Source organism: Saimiri boliviensis, chromosome 7 (genome assembly GCF_048565385.1).
Source record: "Saimiri boliviensis isolate mSaiBol1 chromosome 7, mSaiBol1.pri, whole genome shotgun sequence".
In the NCBI taxonomy this organism is placed as follows: domain Eukaryota; kingdom Metazoa; phylum Chordata; class Mammalia; order Primates; family Cebidae; genus Saimiri; species Saimiri boliviensis.
The window spans coordinates 20,625,656-20,646,031 of record NC_133455.1 but is presented as its reverse complement, the minus strand read 5'-3'; the positions used below and the strand labels follow the sequence as shown (position 1 = coordinate 20,646,031).

The following is a 20,376-nucleotide window of genomic DNA, read 5'->3' as shown; positions in this document are numbered from 1 at the left end:
GATGGGGTAATGTCTAAACATCAGTGACGGTTGCCTGCATTACTCTGCCTGTTGCCTTCCAGAGAACTCAGCTTCTCTAAATGGGAACTGAGCTCTTTTCAGAATGGGACCTGCCACCAATATTTGAAAGATTTCTAGTCTAGCAGAATAGCAGCCACGTTATCAAAGTTTGGTTGGCCAAAGTAAGGTACCGGCTAATTAGTTTAGTAGATTTTCAGTCCACGCAGACATACGGGATTGTTTTATTGTACGGTAGACATCTTTGGAAACAGTGTATGTATAGAAATGTAAAATAATTAAGTGACAAATAACAAGCTACCAATTTTGAACTTTCTGTGCTTTAAATCTGAATTTGTATTAAGGGGTATGAAATATTTAGATGGTTACTATAAGGTACTTTATATGTGTCTTCCATTGTACTTAATTTGGCCCAGGAACAGTTAGGCAGAAAGTTGCCCAAAGAGAAGGATTTCCTGATAAATACAAAGAGAATGTAGCATAATTGCTACAAGTTGGAGCATGTTTAGGAATGTCTTTTTTTTTTTTTTGTGAGAGAGGTTTCTCTTTGTTGCCCAGGCTGGAGTGCAGTGGTATGATCATGGCTCACTGCAGCCTCAATCTCCTGGGCTTAAACGATCCTCCCACCTCAGCCTCCCAAGTAGCTGGGACTGCAGGCATGCGCCACCACACCCAGCTAATTTTCATGTTTTTTGTAGTGTCAGGGTTTTGCCATGTTGTCCAGGCTGGTCTTGATCGCCTAGGCTCAAGCAATGCTCCTGCCTCAGCCTCTCTGAATAGTTAGGACTACAAGTTTGTGGCACCATACCCAGCTAAGTTTTTAATCTTTATTTTGTAGAGATGAGGACTCACTATGTTGCCCAGGCTAGTCTTGAACTCCTGGGCTCAAACAACTCTCATACCTTGGGTTCCCAAAGTGCTGGGATTATAGGTGTGAGCCACTGAGCCCAGTGACCTCTGGGTTTTTTAAAATGTGTAGGCTTTGATTATTTATTTTTTAAAATGCAATTCTGCATTATATAGTTTTCTGCATTGTGTGGTTTGAATCAACCTGGGAACTGGCTGCCTGGCTGATTGTGGTAAAGTAAGAAGTACTTAACTTAGTAGGAGGTTTAAATGGCAGACATAACATTAAACCCACCTGATTTATAAGTGAAGCCAAAGAACCAAACTCATTCAGGATAATTGGTTCTAAAATACAGTCATTTCTAAAATTACAAAGTGTTCAGGACCTTTGGGAGTGAAAAGATTTGCTAAAGAGGGATCAGCGAAAAAAAGGAATGATGGGTAAAGAGGCGTGGGGAAGGAAGAGAAGCAACAGCTCAAGGAGGGAAGAATATAAAATCAGATGTGAGAATCCAGGGGAAAGTACAAACGAAGCGACTGAGAAGGTTCTCAAGTTTTTATAAACAGTTCTCTTGCTCTGCCAGTTCCTTGGAGGTAGACTTTTTTGCTAACTTCCAATTACAGTAGTGAAAAAAACCCTCACATTTGCAAAAGCAGTCTGTGGAATTTTCTTTACCCAGCTTTCCTGACTGTTAACATTTTAGCTTTATCATTCATTCAAGGTAAACACTTAACTTTATCATTCGTTTATTCTCTCTGTTTAAAATTTTTAAAAAACGTAAATTTTAAAGACTGAAATGTTTTTTGGTTACAAACATTTATACCTCTTTGTCTCTAAATATCATTTCATTTTAAAAAGTAAATAATCTAAGCCTACACATTCTAAAATGTGTATATTTTCTAAAAATAAAGGCATTCTTTTACATAACCAGTATTACAGTTATTTGATACAATGATCAAAATCAGGAAAATAACATTGATATAATATTATTACCTATTTAACCTACAGATCATATTCAAATTTTGCCAGTTTGTCCTCCTGGTGTCTTTCATGGGTCCAGGGACACACAGTGGATTTAGTTATAATGCATCTTTTTTCTTTTTTTCGAGACAGGGTCTCACTTTGTTGCCCAGGCTGGAGTGCAATGGTGCGATTTTGGTTCACAGCAGTCTTGACCTCCTTGGGCTCAGAGGATCCTCCCACCTCAGCCTCCCGAGTACCTGGGACCACAGGCGTGCACCACCATGCCTGGTTGATTTTTGTGTTTTCTGTAGAGATGGAGTTTCACCGTGTTGCCCCAGCCGGCCTTGAACTCCTGGGCTCAAGTGATCCTCCCACTCTGGCCTCCCAAAGTGCTGGGATTATAGGTGCGAGCCACCACACTCAGCCAGTTATTAGTATGTTTAGTCTCTTTAATCTGGAACAGTTTTTCAGTCATTCTTTATTTTTCACGACCTGGATGTTTTTGAAGAGTTCAGGTGATTCTCCCACCTCAGCCTCCCCAGTAGCTGGGCCTAGAGGCGTGCGCCACTGTGCTCGGCTAATTGCTGTATTTTTAGTAGAGCTGGGGTTTCACCATGTTAGCCAGGCTGGTCTCAAACTCCTGACCTCAGGTGATCTGCCTGTCTTGGCCTCCCAAAGTGCTGGGATTACAGGCATGAACTACCACGCCCAGCCACATTACATTATTATTATTATTCATTTTCTTTTTCCGAGACAGAGTTTCACTCTTAGACCCAGGCCAGAGTGCAGTGGTGTGATCTTGGCTCACTGCAACCTCTCGCCTGCCAGGCTCAAGGGATTCTCCTGTCTCAGCCTCCTGAGTAGCTGGTATTACAGGTGCCTGCCACCACACCCGAATACTTATTGTATTTATTTATTTTTTATTATTTATTATTTTTAAAATATATATATATATTTCTAAGATGGGGTTTCACCATGTTGGTCAGGCTGGTCTTGAACTCCCAACCTCAGGTGATCCGCCCGCCTTGGCCTCCAAAGTGCTTGGATTACAGGCGTGAGCCACCACGCCCGGCCACTTGTATTTTTAGTAGAGGCAGAGTTTTGCCATTTTGGCCAGGCTGGTCTCAAACTCTTGACCTCAGGCGATCCACCCGCCTTGGCCTTCCAAAGTGCTAGGATTACAACATTACATTATTATTAACTATAATCACCATGTTATACATTAGATCTCCAAAATGTATTCATCTTATATAACTTCAAATTTGTACCTTTTCATCAACATCTCCCTGTTTCCCCACCCCCAACCCCTGGTAATCACTGCTTTAATTTCAGTGTTTATGAGTTTGACTGGTTTAGATTCCACATATAAATGAGATCAGGCAGTGATGCTAAGATCACTTAGCATAATGTCACCTATGTTGTTGCAAATAATAGGATTTTCTTCTTTTAAAAAATAATATTCATGCTAGGCTCAGTTGCTCATGCCTGTAAACCCAACACTTTGGGAGGCCGAGGAGGGTGGATCACTTAAGGTCAGGAGTTCGAGACCAGCCTGGCCAACATGGTGAAACCCCATCTCTACTAAATATATACAAAATTAGCCAGGTATGGTGGTGCATGCCTGTGATCCCAGCTACTTGGGAGGCTGAGGCAGGAGGATCACTTGAACCCAGGAGACAGAGGTTGCAGTGAGCTGAGATCGTGCCACTGCACTCCAGCCTGGATGTTGATGTTGTCCCACTTGTTTATTTTTACTTTTGTTTCCTGCGCTTTTGGTATCAAATCCAAAAAAACCATTGCCATGGCCATTGTCATGATGCTTTCCCCATATGCTTTCTTCTACAACTTTTAAGGTTCATCATTCCCTTTTCAATTTTTAGTTGGAAGCCTACTATAAGGAAGAGCTTCCCTTTCTCCCTCATTTATTTATTTATTTATTTATTTATTTATTTATTTATTTATTTGAGATGGAGTTTCGCTCTTGTTACCCAGGCTGGAGTGCAATGGCACGATCTCGGCTCACCGCAACCTCCGCCTCCTGGGTTCAAGCAATTCTCCTGCCTCAGCCTCCTGAGTAGCTGGGATTACAGGCACGCACCACCATGCCCAGCTAATGTTTTGTATTTTTAGTAGAGACGGGGTTTCACCATGTTGACCAGGATGGTCTCGATCTCTCGACCTCGTGATCCACCCGCCTCGGCCTCCCAAAGTGCTGGGATTACAGGCTTGAGCCACAGCACCTGGCCTCTCCCTCATTTATTTATTCATGTATATCAGAATGGGTAGCTTACTATTATTTTGTTATTGCTTAAATGGACTTGAATTTAGCAAGTGGGAACCTTTTCAGATTGGGTACTCTGTCCTTTTGATCTGTTTCCATTTTCAAGCACTTCTTCAGACTTTTGAAGATGGTCTAGGGTCGTCTTCTCCTTTCCCAGCCATTTTTCAAAGGAACCTGATTCGTTTTAGTGAAGAGTAGTAGTTTCAAACCAAGAGCTGGGCACTGGGTTTGCTTGTTTCTGCTGGCACAGTATTCTTTGAATTGCTAATTAGCTAATCAGTTACTGCCCTATTTGAGTTCTGTCTCTGTAAAACCTCACATATATGTACAGATGATCCCTGACTTATGATGGTTTGGCTTATGAGTTTTGACTTTATGATGGTTTGAGAGCAATACAGCCATTCTGTTTTTCACTTTTCATTCAATACTGTATTTAAAAATAGGTATTGTGAGATGATATTGCCTACCTGTAGGCTAATGTAAATGTTCTGAGCACATTTAAAGTAGACTAGGCTAAGCTGTGGCGTTTGGTAGGTTAGATACATTAAATGCATTTTGACTACTGATATTTTCAACTTATGATGAGTTTATTGGGATATATCTCCGTAAAGTGGAGGAACATTATAAATATCTCTGTACGGTAGAGTGAGTTCCTTATACCCTTCATCTAGTTTCCACCAAAGTTAACATTTTACCTAACCATGATGCATTTATCAAAACTAAAATACTAACATCAAAACATTGCTATTAACTAAACTCTGGAGTTTAATTGGATTTTGCCAGTTTTCCAACAAATATCCTTTTTCTGTTCTAGGATCCAATTCATGATCACACATGGAGTTTGGTCACTTGTCTCCGTCATCTTCTTCAATATGTGACAGTTTCTTAGGCTTTACTTGGCAAGTTTTAAGAGTACTGGTCAGATATCCTGTAGAGTATCCCTCAATTTGTGTTTAATCTTATGTTTTCTCATGATTAGAGTTGAGTAATGGATTTTTGGGAAGAATACCACAGAGGTATATTGTTAAGTGTTCTTGTCACTTGGAAGTAAATGTTATCAACATGGCCTGGTGATGTTAAACTTGTCACTTGGTTTACATAGTATCTGCTGGATTTCTCTTGCTCTATATTCATAGATCCTCCTTAACTTATGATGGGGTTACAGCCTGATAAGCCCATCATAAATTGAAAATATCGTAAGTCAAAAATGCATTTAATGCACCTAACCTACTAAACATCACAGCTTATCCTAACCTGCCCTAAATGTACTCAGGACACTTACATTAGCCTAGAGCTGGGCAAAATCATCCAATGCGAAGCCTACTTTATAATAAAGTGTTGCATATCACATAATGTGTTGAATACTATACTCAAATCACATAATGTGTTGAATACTATACTCAGAATGAAAAACGGGATGGTTGTATTGCTTTTGCACCATCGTAAAGTCAGAAAACCATAAGGCAAACCATCATGAAGTTGGGGACTGCCCATACTTTCCCCCCCTTTCCCTGTCGTATTCTTTGGAAGTGAGTCATTTAGTTCAGACCATACTCAAGAGGACGGAAATAAAGCTCCATCAATTGGAGCTTAATTGAAACCGGAATGGCTAGTTTCTACAGAAATTATTTAGAGTCCTTTTGTAAGAAAGACTTGTTCCTTCTCTCCATTTATTTATTCCATTTATATTGATACAGACGCATGTGTATTTATTTTATACTTTGAGCTATAATCTATTTTTCTTGCTCAAATTGTTACAGCTTTGGCCGTTGGGAGCTTCTTCAGATTGGCTCCTGTGTCCTTTGACATGTCCCCATCCTCTTGTTTCTGAGTACTTCTCTACTTTGGCATTACAAAAGATGTTCCAGGATCATCTTACAGTTTTCCCTGCTATAGCCCTAGAATCATCCATTTTTCTATGGAGCCCTTGTTCCTTTTACTGGAAACTGGGATTTGGAAACCAAGCTGGGTGTTGGATATGCTCATTGTTACTGGGAATCACTGCTTCTAGGCCCTGTCAGCAGATAGAGCCAGAAAACATATGGCTGTATATGAATACATGGATTGACATATATCTATAATTGTTTTCTGTATCTGGCCATCTGTATACATGTTAAGCTAAACATGAGTTTGTATCTCAGACTCTAATCCATTGCTGCAGGGCTCATTCTTGCCTTCTTCTTGCTTATTTCTAACTTCTTTCTCTAACAGGGAAAAACCCCAGTCTCATTATTTCCAATCTATCAACCCATTTGTTCAACTTTGGTATAGGTATAAAGTGGTTTCAGAATTGCTAACCTATACCCCTGTGAGAATCATATTTGCCAACTAGGCATTTCTTCTTTGAAGGAAATACCCCACAGGGAGTGTCTCTACACTTCAGCATACACAGATCTGAACAGTGTTCTCTCTGGGTGAATCACATTGCAGGACAGAAATTACTTTAAAAAAATCCATAATGTGCCCATTGCGGTGGCTCAGGCCTATAATCCCAGCACTTTGGGAGGCTGAGGTGAGCAGATTACCTGAGGTCAGGAGTTTGAGACCAGCCTGGCCAACATGGTGAAACCCTGTCTCTACTGAAAATACAAAATTAGCTGGGGGTGGTGGTGCATGCCTGTAATCCCAGCTGCTTGGGAGGCTGAGGCAGGAGAATTGCCTGAATCCAGGAGGCGGAGGTTGTGGTGAGCTGAGATTGCATCACTGCACTCAAGCCTGGGTGACAGAGGGAGATTCTGTCTCAAAAATAAATAAATAAATAAATAAATAAATAAATAAATAAAAATTCCATAATGACAGCAGAGCTGGAATAGAAATGGGATCTCACAAGCTAAATTTAAGTTGTTGCAACTTTAAACGAAGCAAGATTTAAACTGGCCTTGTGTGGCACTTACCATTCAGCTGCTCATATTTTATTAAATACGTTCTTTTTGTTTAATGTCAGTCCTTTGAGAAATAGGCACTCCTTTGAGTGCCTTTTCTGTTCTAGACATTGATTAGATGCTGAGGTTGTAGCAGTGAAGAAGATAGGCATGGCTTTTGCCTCATGGAACCGAAGTTTTACCAGATGTAAAATTTGAGCTGACATGAGACCATGCCCCCATGTGCCCTATCTATTTCCCTAGACTTATGTTTCTTCACGCAGCTCCCTTCATCTCCTTGGTCCAGTGAAAAGGTTTTTTCATACTTGTTCATTCATTCCTGCATTAATTAAAGTAGGCTATACTGTGTGCCAGGCACTGGGAATATACGTTGTCGTGTTCCTGAAATGGAAATAAATCCAGTGTGGCTGGAGGAGAAGGAGTGACAAGGTGGAGTGTGATGGGGGGATTGAAAAAGTAAGCTGAGACCAGATTTTTTAGTTTGGAGGGAGAGGTTGGGCTTGTAGGCCATATTATGGATTTCAGACTTTATTTGAAGGGAAATGGAAGTCATTGAGGATTCTGAAGCAGGGAAGTGACATAAAAAGATCCTTATATTAGGCTGGGTGTGTTGGATCATGTCTGTAATTCCAGCACTTTGGGAGGCTGAAGTGGGTGGATTGCCTGAGGCCAAGAGTTAGAGACTAGCCTGGGCAACATGGTGAAACCCTGTTGCCAAAAATACAAAAATTACCTAGGCTTGCTGGCTTGCACCTGGAGTCCCAGCTACTTGGGAGGCTGAGGCATGAGGATCACTTGAACCTGGGAGGCAGAGATTGCAGTGAGTCAAGATCACACTATTGCCTGGATGACAGAGTGAGACTTTGGCTCCAAAAAAAAAAAAAAAAAAATCCTCTTTTTTGAAAGAGGACCCTGGCTTGAGGGTGAAGAATGGGTGGGCACCAGGCTGGAGCAGCTGCAGGGGCCAGTGTGGAGCTGCTGCAGTGGTGTACATGAGAACCCATCATAGTTTGGTCAGGGTGGTAGGTGGGGCTGACAGTGAGCATGGAGCAAAGTAGAACCAGCAAGATTTCATGATTGGATGGTGGAAGGAATCGTGGTGTTTGTAGTGTTCAAATGTGAACCCAGAGTGCACTGGACAAGTAGTCCAGGCTGCTCTGTAACCAAGGCAAGGGTTTTCATTTTACCCTCTCTTCCTGCTCTTGGCCTTTGGATTTTTTTGTAATTTAAGGTTTATGAATATAATTAGAGGTACTTCACATGGAAAGATACTTAATACCAGATGATTTTGGAGTCTTGTGATCGATCACTTCTCTCAATCTTGGCTTCATGTCAGTTGGCAAGGCCATAAAATTTATTATAAACATTGCAGAAGGCTTGGTTACTGTGCTGTGACATTGACTTTGGGTCGGGATAGATCAATTTCACATTATTTTCTAGGCCTCGGAAACATATTACCCTCTATTCCACAAAAACAAATCAAAATAAAACAATCCCTATTCCCTGAGAATTTCTCTTGATCTGTAACAGCCTGAGCTGTCACAGTACTGAAACAAGCCCATCTGATTTGTGAGTCAGTTTTACTTCTTGGTCTTCCTACATAAGCTAAAAAGTTCCAACATTTTAATAGTTTTCCTTGGATTCCTTTGATTCATTAAAGTAACTCCTGTTCCATTTGTACTAATTATTCCACACTAGAAAATTCTGTTGTGATCACTTTATGTATTAATGGAAGTATTGATTTTTATTTTCAAGGAAGTATTGAGTAGGGAAGGGGAAATGGGGATTTGCTGTGCAGTGGGTATAGAGTTTCAGTAATGCAAGACAAAACACTTCAGAGATCTATACAGCAGTGGGTATATAGTTAACAATACTGCACATCTAACACTTTGTTAAGAGGGTAGATCTCACGTCATATGTTTTTTAAAATTACTTTTTTAAAAAGTGTCTAGTAAAAAAGCAATTTTATTGTTTAGTTTGTATTTATTATATATTTAATTTTTCTTTTTTAAAATCTCAGAATAAGTTTTATTTTATAATTATTTTTTGAGACGTAGTTACACCATGTCACCCAGGCCGGAGTGCAGTGGTGCGATCATGGCTTACTGCAGCCTCAACCTCCCAGGTTCAAGTGATATTCCTGCTTCAGCGTCCTGGGTAGCTGGGACTACAAGCGTGTGCCACCATGCTTGGCTATTATTTGTATTTTTAGTAGAGACGGGGTGTCACCATGTTGGCCTGTCTGGTCTTGAACTCCTGACCTCAAGTGATCACCTGCCATGGCCTCCCAAAGTGCTGGGATTACCAGTATAAGGCACAGTGTCTGGCAGGATAAGTTTTAAAATAATGTTTTCTGCTGGCTGGGCATGGTGACAGAGTGAGACCCTGTCTCTTAAAAAAAAAGAAAAAACAAAAAAGATTGGGTGTGGTGGCTCATGCCTGTAATCTCAGCACTTTGGGAGGCCAGGGTGGAGTGGATCACAAGGTCAAGAGATCGAGACCATCCTGGCCAACATGGTAAAACCCCGTCTCTACTAAAAATACAAAAATTAGCTGGGCGTGTTGGTACTTGCCTGTAGTTCCAGCTACTGGGGAGGCTGAGGTAGGAAAATAAATTGAACCCAGGAGATGGGAGGTTGCAGTGAGCCGAGATCACACCACTGCACTCCAGCCTGCCCGATAGAGCGAGACTCCAGCTCAAAAAAAACCAAAAAAACAATAGGGCTGGGCGTAGTGGCTCATGCCTGTAATCCCAGCACTTTGGGAGGCCAAGGTGGGTGGATCATTTGAGGCCAGGAGTTTGAGACCAGCCTGGCCAACATGATGAAACCCCGCCTCTACTAAAAATACAAAAACTAGCTGGGCATCTTGGTGCACACCTGTAATCCCAGCTACTTAGGAGGCTGAGGCAGAGAATCGCTTGAACCTGGGAGGTGGAGGCTGCAGTGAGCTGAGATCACACCACTGCACTCCAGTGTGAGCAACAGAGTGAGACTCCATCTCAAAAACAAAAACAAAACCAAACAAAAGTTCTTGCCAGTTCTTTCATTTAATATTTAATTTTGAATTGTATCTTTCTAAGGATTGATTCTTACATAAGCAAAAAATTATTATTATTATATTTCATTCTCTTGAGTTTCAAGCAAAAATTTTTCAGTGCTAAAAATTTAGGACTGTTATTCATAGGTGGTTATTTATAAGACCTTTTGTTTTAAGAAAATGGCTGTTCAAAAAATTAAAATAGTATATAAACTAAACAAAACATTTTCGGTTTGGATTTCTGTTTTGCGGCTTCTTCCCTATACTACAAGTTCTTACTGACTGCTTTATCAGTTAATAGATTGGTTTGGCTGCTTTCACAGAGGCAAACAGTCAAAAAATTATTTTTTATTTTTATTTTTTGAGACAGTCTCACTCTGTCACCCAGGCTGGAGTGCAGTGGTTCGATCTTGGCTCACTGCAGCCTCTGCCTCCCAAGTTCAAGTGATTCTCCTGCCTCAGCCTCCTGAGTAGCTGGAATTATAGGCCTGTGCCACCATGCCCAGCTAATTTTTTCTTTTCTTTTTTTTTTTTCTTTTTCTTTGGTTTATTCACCTGGCATTCAGCCCAGCTAATTTTTGTATTTTTAGTAGAGACAGGATTTTGCCATGTTGGTTTTGCCATGTTGGAGTTCGAGACCAGGGTGGTCTCGAACTCATGACCTCAAGTGATCCACCTGCTTTGGCCTCTCATAATGCTGGGATTACAGGCATGAGGCACTGTGCTTGGCCCTGTTTTTTGTTTTTTAGAGATGGGTCTCGTTCTTTTGCCCAGGCTGGAGTGCAGTGGTGTATAGCTTACTGCAGCCTTGAAATCCTGGTCTCAAGCAATCCTCCTGCATCAGCCTCTCGAGTAGCTGGGATTACAGGCCTGCACCACCAGGCCTGGGTTGTATGTTAGTATTTGATATGGCTACCCTAAGGGCAATCTTGTAGTGAAGTCAGCATTAAATAATGTTGCTCATCTGATGGATTAGATTTTCAGAGTTGGCTGTTTCCAGGTGCCTATAGGAGCAGAAAAGGGCAATAAACCATCTAACTAGATGTCCTACTAAATATAGTTCACTCTACATCTGAGATGAGACTGCATTCCTGCTGGTTTTCTTTGCCTTTTCCCCCCGAGGGTATCATCAGAACAAAAAATAAAGTTTTAAAGGTGGATCGGGTGTGGTGGCTCATGCCTGTAATTCTAGCACTTTGTGAAGCTGAGGCGGGTGGATCATCTGAGCTCAGGAGTTCGGGACCAGCTTGGCTAACATGGTGAAACCCTATCCCTACTAAAATATGAAAAGTTAGCTGGGCTTGGTGGTGGGCGCCTGGAATCCCAGCTACTTGGGAGATTGAGGCATGAGAATTGCTTGAACCCGGGAGGCAGATGTTGCAGTGAGCCAAGATCATTCCACTGCACACTAGCCTGAAAAACAGAGCAAGACTCTGTCTCCAAAAAATAAAACAGTGCCAGGGTCTTTTCCAGGGGTGAGGGGAGATACAATGAAGTGTGTTATTATTTCTGATAAAAGTGCCACCATCTTTCATTCTTTTTATTTATTTTTATTTTTGAGATGGAGTCTCAGTCTGTCGCCCAGGCTGGAGTACAGTGGCACGACCTCGGCTCACTGCAACCTCTGCCTCCCGAGTAGCTGGGACTATAGGTGCATGCCACCCACGCCCAGCTAATTTTTATATTTCTAGTGGAGACAGGGTTTCACCATGTTGGCCAGGATGGGCTCGATCTCTTGACCTCGTGATCCGCCCACCTCAGCCTCCCAAAGTGCTGGGGTTACAGGCATGAGCCATTGCGCCCGGCTGAACCATGTTTCATTCTTGTGTGCCATTTCTAGTTGGGGAGAATTTATTTTCAGAGTTCCTTTCCCAGCTGTTTACCTGAAAAATTGTGAAATGTGTTGTACATGAACTATGAAATGATTAGATGCTAATGTGGCAAAGAAAGTGTGAATTCTTTCTTAGCTCAGAAACAGGGACATTTAGTTCGGTACAGTAAGTTGTTAATGCGTGCCTCTGTGCTTTTGAATTCTGTGGTTCAAAAGTACTTTTCACTCCTACTGTGTATTTACCTTGAGAAGGTGAATTCTCTAACAATTTAGTCAATGTATCAGTATTCTCAACCCATCTGTCAATTTTTTTTTCTTTCTCTCTCTTTTTTCTTTTTTTGGGCAAATACCTTTTTGCTTTTTTATCCCCTTAAAATAGTCATTGTCCCTCACATGTGCGCTCTTCTAATTTTCAGAAAAGCAAGAGGAAAGGGCACGAATATACAAATATTAAGTATTCTCTAGCGGACCAGACGAGTGGAGATCAGAGCCCGCTCCCGCCTTGTACTCCAACGCCACCCTGTGCAGAGTAAGTAGTGCTGAAGGAAATTCTTTTTACCTGGTCTTTTTAAAAAGGCTTAAAAAACAAAAAAAACCTCCCAAGTTTGTAGCACATGCCTTTCACTGGTGCACGTTCCTATGGCCCCACTATTGGTGTGTCTGTGACTGGTGATATCTGTGGATTGTGTTAACGCTATCTCAACCACATTTTAATGTTCTTAAACTGGCCAGGCACGTTGTCTCACGCCTGTGATCCCAGTGCTTTGGGAGGCCAAGGCGGGCGAATCACCTGAGGTCAGGAGTTTGAGAACAGCCTTGCCAACATGGTAAAACCCGGTCTCTACTAAAAATATAAAAATTAGCTGGGCATGGTGGTACACTCCTGTAATCCCAGCTACTCGAGAGGCTATGGCAGGAGGATCGCTTGAACCCAGGAAACAGATGTTGCAGTGGGCAGGGATTGCTTCACAGCACTCCAGCCTGGGCAATAGAGTGAGACTCTGTCTAAAAAAAAAATTTCTAAACTGAAGGCTGATTGCTATGCTAGCTAGGATTGTATAGGATTATATATCAAGTGGTGGTTCTCCAAGAAGAATCTAATTTTTCTTTTGATGGGCTGGGGCTTGTTACAAAGGAAGGTCATATGTCTTAATGATACGTTAAGGCTCTTTGCAAAATAAAAGTAAATAAATTGACCACTAATGTGTCAGCCCAGCCAAGATCTACTAATCTGCCACCAGTCAACAGAAATCTACTTTGGGTGTTTAAACCAGGAGTCAGCAAACTACAGCTCGCAAGGCCGGATCTGGGCCATGGCCTGTTCCTGTAGAGCCCGTGAGTAGTTTTAAAGGGTTGCAAGACAAAACAACACAAAACAAAGACCCAATAACAAAACCTCGAAGAATAATAAACGACAGAGCCCATGTATGGCACATAGAGCCTAAAATACTGACTCCCAGGTTCTTCCCAGAACAACCTTCCTGACTCCTTGTTTAAAACACAATAGGAAAACATTTGTTAAATTGATTATATGAATAGCAATTGTAAGTTATTATTTTTCTATGTATTTGAAAGTCACTTGCTAGTATAACATTTACCTTTTATTTTCCTCTAAGAATCTTCTCTCTATGTGCTTCTGATGTGGATTTTTAAACCCCTGCAGTCTTTAATATTCTGTATAAATGTTTTAGGTGGCATATATGAGGGCTGTATTACCATTTGCTTTCTATTTAACATTGAAATGAAATTATACAGCAGAGGTATTTCCTCCTCCAAGTTGCCAGTTCTTTCCTGCCTACTTTTTGCTTTTCTTTCCTAGTGGACTGCCTGGGAAACTTGATATTTTAAATTGCTCTCTGCAATAACTTGCAGTGGAACTGGAACACCAGGCTTCTGAATCCTTGCCAGAAAGCTTTTCCTCGTGTTGGCATGACCAAGTCAGCTGTCAGGATTCCCTCAGTACCAGTGGCATGCCTGTGACAGACAACCTGTCTGACTTTCATTCTCATCATCCCTCTTGTAGGGTTCAGATCCGGGATATCCTGGCCCCAGAGCCCCTTGCAGGCTGGCACCCACAGCTGCTGGGTTTCTCACTCTCCTGGACTGCTCCCATGTCCCCTCTCTGCTCAGCAGAAAGGAGTCTGGGACTTTGATACTTTGACCCTCCATCCTAGGCCCTGAACCACCCATTGCCCTTCACATAACCTGAGCTGGTGCTGAATAGATCTCTCATCACTGCCTGCCTGCTCCTGTATTTCCCCTTTTTGCCTATTCAGATCTCTCTACTGGAAATTAATAGGATTTCTTTCTATGTGTGCATTTTCAGCCTTTCTCCACAGCGTGATCCAAATGCCTTATCCTACAGGACTCCTTAAAGCAACCTGCTTTCTGCCAAACCCCAGGGAGCACCAGGACTCGAGGCTTTTATTTCACTTCTTTTTTTTTTTTTTTTTTTTTGAGACAGAGTCTCGCTCTGTTGCACAGGCTGGAGTGCAGTGGCACAATCTTGGCTCACTGCAACCTCCGCCTCCCAGGTTCAAGTGATTCTTCTGCCTCAGCCTCCCAAGCAACTGGGACTATAAGCACATGCCTGGCTAACTTTTGTTTTTTTAGTAGAGATGGGGTTTCACCATATTGGCCAGGCTGGTCTCAAACTCTTGACCTCGTGATCCACCCACGTTGGCCTCCGAAAGTGTTGAGATTACAGGCGTGAGCCACGCTTGGCCTTATTTCACTTCTACCTCTGTAATTATATTGCTGTATGGGTATGTCTTCTGTCCCTGGGGATGTCAGATCCTAGGCACAGCAACTGTGTCTGTACCATATCTGGTGTCCAAAGAATGTAGTATGTGTTTTATAAATATCGTGTAAGCTTAAACAGCATGGTCTACATTTTTGTAAATGTCTCTTTTTCTTTTCTCTCCAGAATGAGAGAAGACAATGCTAGAGTCTATGAAAATGTGGGGCTGATGCAACAGCAGAAAAGTTTCAGATGAGCAAACCTTCCAAAACTTCAGCACAGAAATAGGTATTTAAATGCAAGTGCTCTATTGGTTAATTGTTTATATAATTGGCAGTATTTTTAAGCAGGCAGGCAACTTGGGAGTGTTTCAGCAAAGTGTATCATAATTGAGTTTTATAAACCAGACTCCTTTTTCCTCTCCCATTACTTCTTTTTCCAAGATGGTTTTAGTTTAGAGTTTATTAAACATTCAAATCAAATACAGAATTAATTTTGCATGAGGCAAGGCTAGCACTTATTCCAGAGAAATGGCTGATACTAGTGATGGATTGCAGGTATCACTGTTCCTGCAATTTTTATTAGAGTTGGTTAACCCAGGCTGTGCTGGGGGATGATGTGTAGGGATCAGGAAGCATTGGGACTCAGCACTGGTTGACTGGGAGTCAGGTAGCTGAGTTCTCATTTCAGTCAGCCTCTGACTGGCTGTGTGGCATGGCTGCTAGACCATGTGGCCTCTGACTGGGTCACCTGCACATCCTTTCCAGCTCTGCTGCTGGTAATTCATCTCTCTCATGTCACCTCCGTGTCAGTTACCTTTTCTAAGTGTGGCCCAAGTGTGTGATGTTTTAATGAGAAATTAGAAACTTATCTGGGTGTGGTGGCTCACACCTGTTATCCCAGCACTTTGGGAGGGCGAGGTGGGTGGATCACCTGAGGTCAGGAGTTCAAGACCAGCCTGCCCAACTAAAATAGTAGAGACCAGCCTGTCTCTACTAAAAATACAAAATTAGCTGGCATGGTGGCGCATACCTGTAAGCCTGTGATCCCAACTACTCAGGAGGCTGAGGCAGGAGAAGTGGAAGTTGCAGTAAGCCGAGCTTGTGCCATTGTACTCCAACCTGGGCCATAAGAGCAAAACTTTGTCTTGAAAGAAAGAAAGAAAGAAAGAAAGAAAAAAACTCATAGTGTCAGTATTTCATGTCGAAATTCCCACTTCAATGGGTAGTGTAGTTTAAAGCTTTAAGTCTACCTTAAAATCAGCTAATGCTTTGTTAAGCTTTTAGATACATGCTCCTTTAAAAATTCTAACTTATTTCTTCTTCAGATGTGGACTTCACTCTCTCCCTAAAAAGATCAAGAACAAATGCAAGAAAGTTGATGTGAAGACAGTATTTGGATTTGAAAGGCTTGTATTGTGGTTGACTACCTTTTGATAAGCAAAATTTGAAAACATTTAAAGACCACTGTATTTTAACTCAACAATACCTGCTTCCTAATTACTCGTTTCCTCAGATAAGAAGAAATCATCTCTACAATGTAGACAACATTATATTTTATAGAATTTTGTTTTAAATTGAGGAAGCAGTTAAATTGTGCACTCTGTTTTGCAGATTGTGGGGATTCAAATTCTAGTTATAGGCTTTTTTTTTTCTTTTTATAACCTTAACCAGTTTAATTTTTTTTTTTCTCATTGTGGGGGATAAGAAGAAATAATTGGGGAAAATTAAGCAACAATATCCTAGAAAAGTGAAAACAATCTCATTTACCATCATGTATCCAGTAGTGGATAATTCGTTTTGATGACTTATATTTTTGGCTAAATGAGAATTAAGCCAGTGCCTGAGACTGTCTACCTTTGCACTGGCATTGAAGAGTCATAGAAAAAGAATCATGGATATTTATGAATTAAGATAAGAAGTGTGGCTTTTTTTTCTTTTCAGCTTATGACCAATTACAGTTTTCAGCTGCTGACTGCGAAGGTTGTGGTGGGAAAACATTTGCCATATTTTCTTTGCATTTGAGTAATTGTCTTGTATTTAGAAAAAAGGCATCTATGAATGACCAGTGTTTTTGGTTGTCAAATGTTGCTGACAGACTTACTCTAAAACTTTAGTGGCCTAAAACAACCCCACCCCCAACTGTTCTTCAGTCTGAGCTGGGCTCAGCTGGGCTGTTCTTCTGCCAGCCTAGAGGTGGCCACTTACATGGTCAGCAGGTCAGTGGAGAGACGGGGATGGCTGGGCTTCTCTCTCTTCCTGCAGTCCTGGGTCTCTTCTTTTCCATGTAGTCTCTTTCACTGGCTTAGCTGGCAGGGTAGCTAGACCTCTCACTTGTAGCTCAGAGCTCCCAAGAGCTCAAAAGCAGAAGTGGCCAGGCCTTTTGAAGACTTAAGTCCAGAATTATCACAGTATCCCTTTTACTGTGCTCTATTGATGATAATGATGATGGTAATAATGATGATGATTGTTTTCTAATCAGAAGAGAGCTGGAGTGTGCCCTCTACTTACTAAACAAGTCACAAGCCCAGCCCAGATTTAAGAAAAGGGTGAGAAGTGGAGGTGTAGTTAATTGGGGAGCCACTAGTCTTAACAGTCACAACCAGTGCCATGGAAAACCAAGGATATTAGCAAAAGTAGAAGTTGCTAGTGACCTTGGGAAGCCAAAGGTGCTTACAGTAGCTGGGACAAACTGAAAGTCAGACTGAATTAATTCTCAGAGAGGGCCTTCAAGAAGCTTCCTGAACAATTTCTGCCAGCCCTGAGCTTATTTTTGAAACCAGCACTTAGGGAAACTGATCCTATGAGGATGGTTGTGTTTAGGGACACACAGCTTTTGAGAGCAGCACCACCCCATTTCAGCATCCCCAGACTTGGGAAATGTGATACTTTCTTATGCCACTGGTTTTTAGTCAGGCCACAGTGAGAAGGAATAGCCCTAACAGGCCTCCAGCTGGGTTGAACGAGCTCATTTTAGTTTTAGCCATCCGGTGAGATTTGCTAATGTTCCACCTTAACTTAAGTGCCTTCTCCAAAGACATCCCTCCTTGCCTCTTATGTTGAATCATCATTCAGTGCAGATATTTCAATGAAAATATCTTTGGTTGACTTTCGTAACGGTAATAAAATGCTGTGGCATCTTTGCCGTGAAGTTATGGTCTCCCTGGATTCTTTTGACTTTGGCTCCTGAAAGGAAGGCCTAGATCCAGCCCTGGTAGTTGTTCCTTTCTGGGGTCTCTTAGTCCCTGGAGACCCTGAGGTAGTTTGGCTTCCATTCTCACAGATAAAATGGACATTAGCCCCCCACCCCCGCCCCCCAATATTCATTGAATTTGAATTGCTTCAGAACATAGGTGTGGCCTGAAGGTATTCCCTTATTAGGGAAATGTCATGACTACTGTCTTCTTGTCAAAATTGTAAAGAAAACGATTCCACTTCAGTATTTGCAGCAAGAAGCTTGAATCCTGTTCCTTTAATTGCATTGTTACATTGACTCATTCTCCATTTTGCTTTGGTTTTGTCTTGACTTGACTTTGAGAGTAAAGTCTTTCGCTAGCACACAAGATTGTACAAATATATCTCCTGCATTAACATCTCTGCCTGTTGCTTAAGATCAGTTGTTTTTATACGCAGAATGGAAATATCTGATCTTGGCTAGCTTTGTTTGTTACAAGATACCGATTTCATTTAGATTTCCTTCCGTGAGGTCAGCAAACTATCATGTTCTTATGTAAACTTAGGACAAGGCCAGAGTTATCATCGTCCCTAGGTTGCTAAGGCTTGTCATGTGTTTGGTAAAAGGTGATTGCAGGTTCTCAGATGAGGTTACTTTACGTGGGATGGGATCAGACAGAGAGGCTGGGATGATGGAGAAAGCTCAAGGTACAGGTTCAAAAAAACGTAGTGGAAATGAAAGTTCCAAAGAGGTGGTTTCTGAGGAAGTCAGAGAGCCCAGGGCCAGAGCAGGCAGCAATGGGTGAATCAGATTATTTGGAAAGTCAGTGTGACAGGTGTGTGGATGCCGTCTACTTCTAGGTGGTTGGTAGGTATTAAATATGCATAGTATTCCATAGCTCACTGAGGACTTAAAAATTATAAGTATTGAATTTTATGTTTTGGGGTAAAAGAGTTATCTGGCACATGATATTGGGATTAAAACAAAGCCAAATTTCACAGTCTTAATAACTTTTTTTTTTTTTTTTTTAAAGAAAAAGGCACTTCATGTCTAGTGTGGCCCTTCTGAAACTCTCCCACTGAAATCAAGGTCTTTTCAAATGTGTCTAAATGGGATGAGAAAACATGGGTGGGACTTTCTTGGTGTGTGTGTGCATTCTTTAAAGAGCCCAGTTGCTTCGGGGAAACAGCCAAGAAAATGGTCAAGATTATTTTTAGAATTTATTTTACTGGGGATTTTAAGAACTAATAACATCTTGAGTTATTTTTAGTTCCGGGGGATGTGGAAAGGTTTGCAGTTGTGAGGTGTTTTGTTGTAGCTTAGTATCTGTAAGAGAAACTTAGACTGAGATATAACTATAAACCCAGTGCAGTTTTTGTTATCTGTATGTTGTTGGGGGAATCAAGTTTTGCATATAGCAAGCACATGGCCTCCCTGATGTCAGGATGCCTTTGTTAGGATGTGTAATTGCCCTTAATTTTGTTGAAATATTTTTTCCTTCTTCCTCTTGAAAAGTAAGTTCCAAAATATAGTTTATTGTATCTTTCATCACTAAAAAATTTGTTCCTTTTTCACTACGGCAGTTCACACAAGGCAAAAACTATTAAACAGTTGGTTTTAGTGTGTTGTATAACTTTGCTCTATCTCAAACTAATTTTGACAAGTTTTCATCCTAAGCCTCAAATCATGTAATTAATAATTTGCCTGTTTATTTATGACCTAATTGTGATTCTTTTATTAATACAAGCTAATGGGAAAAGGATCCCTGATTAAGCTGATGACTAGACCTACAATTAATTTTCCTGCAGTATATGAAGTATTGTACCAGAGTATTAAAAGATATGTAATATTTTATTGATAAATCTGTCCTTTAAAAGGAATACGTTTTAGGATGTCATCATTTTGATGTGAATCATGTAAATGTTGATAATATGCTGTTTATTATACATTTAGTGTTTTAAGAGATTCACTTAATTGCCTTTTTGCCCACATATATTATGTAGTCTATTTGCAACTGTTTAAAAAAAATGACATTAAAAGAATAGTTTATGTAGAGAAACATTAGTGAATGTTAATTGTCTCCCCACCTATATTTATGGGTGTTAGTGCAACTGCTTTGCTAGTTGCAAAGCTGTATTATCAGAGTAAAAGTGTATTTGTAAACTGTATGGGGACTAAAAATTAGGAATAAAACCATTTTCTTATATGATGGCGTTTGTTGTTTGCTTCATTAGAAATGTCCAGGAAAACAATGGGATTATCGGTCATTCCACCTCTCACACTGGCAAATACTGACATTTAGCAGCTCTTATCTAGAGGTGACTTGGAATACAGAATAAAGGCATCAGTTCCTCTGATTCATTGAGTGAATTCCTGTAGGAATAGCTTTAGGAGATAGGGAGTTTCTATTTGGGAATTCATTGAGTGTTTCCTGTAGGAATAGCTTTAGGAGATAGGGAGTTTCTATTTGGGAGAACTTATGAGTATGTAAAGAGTAAAAAGTATAGTCTGTGTAAAGTCTAGAAGAAATGCTGGGTGTGGTGGGGCACCCCTGTAATCTCAGCTACTTGGAGGCTGAGGTGGGAGGATTCCTTGAACCCA

The 20,376-nt window shown here is 41.0% G+C and overlaps 1 protein-coding gene across 1 annotated transcript in view; it reads left to right on the top strand.

Annotated features, from left to right (window-relative positions):
• The window catches only part of PTPN11 (protein tyrosine phosphatase non-receptor type 11), a 105,720-nt gene extending 85,736 nt beyond the window's left edge, over window positions 1–19,984 (top strand). Inside the window, exons 14-16 of the mRNA XM_039472139.2 lie at window positions 12,278–12,390; window positions 14,788–14,889; window positions 15,929–19,984. Coding sequence (XP_039328073.1) covers window positions 12,278–12,390; window positions 14,788–14,857 — 183 coding nt within the window. The 3' untranslated portion in view covers window positions 14,858–14,889; window positions 15,929–19,984. The remainder of the gene's footprint in view (window positions 1–12,277; window positions 12,391–14,787; window positions 14,890–15,928) is intronic.
• The last annotated feature ends 392 nt before the right edge of the window (window positions 19,985–20,376 follow it).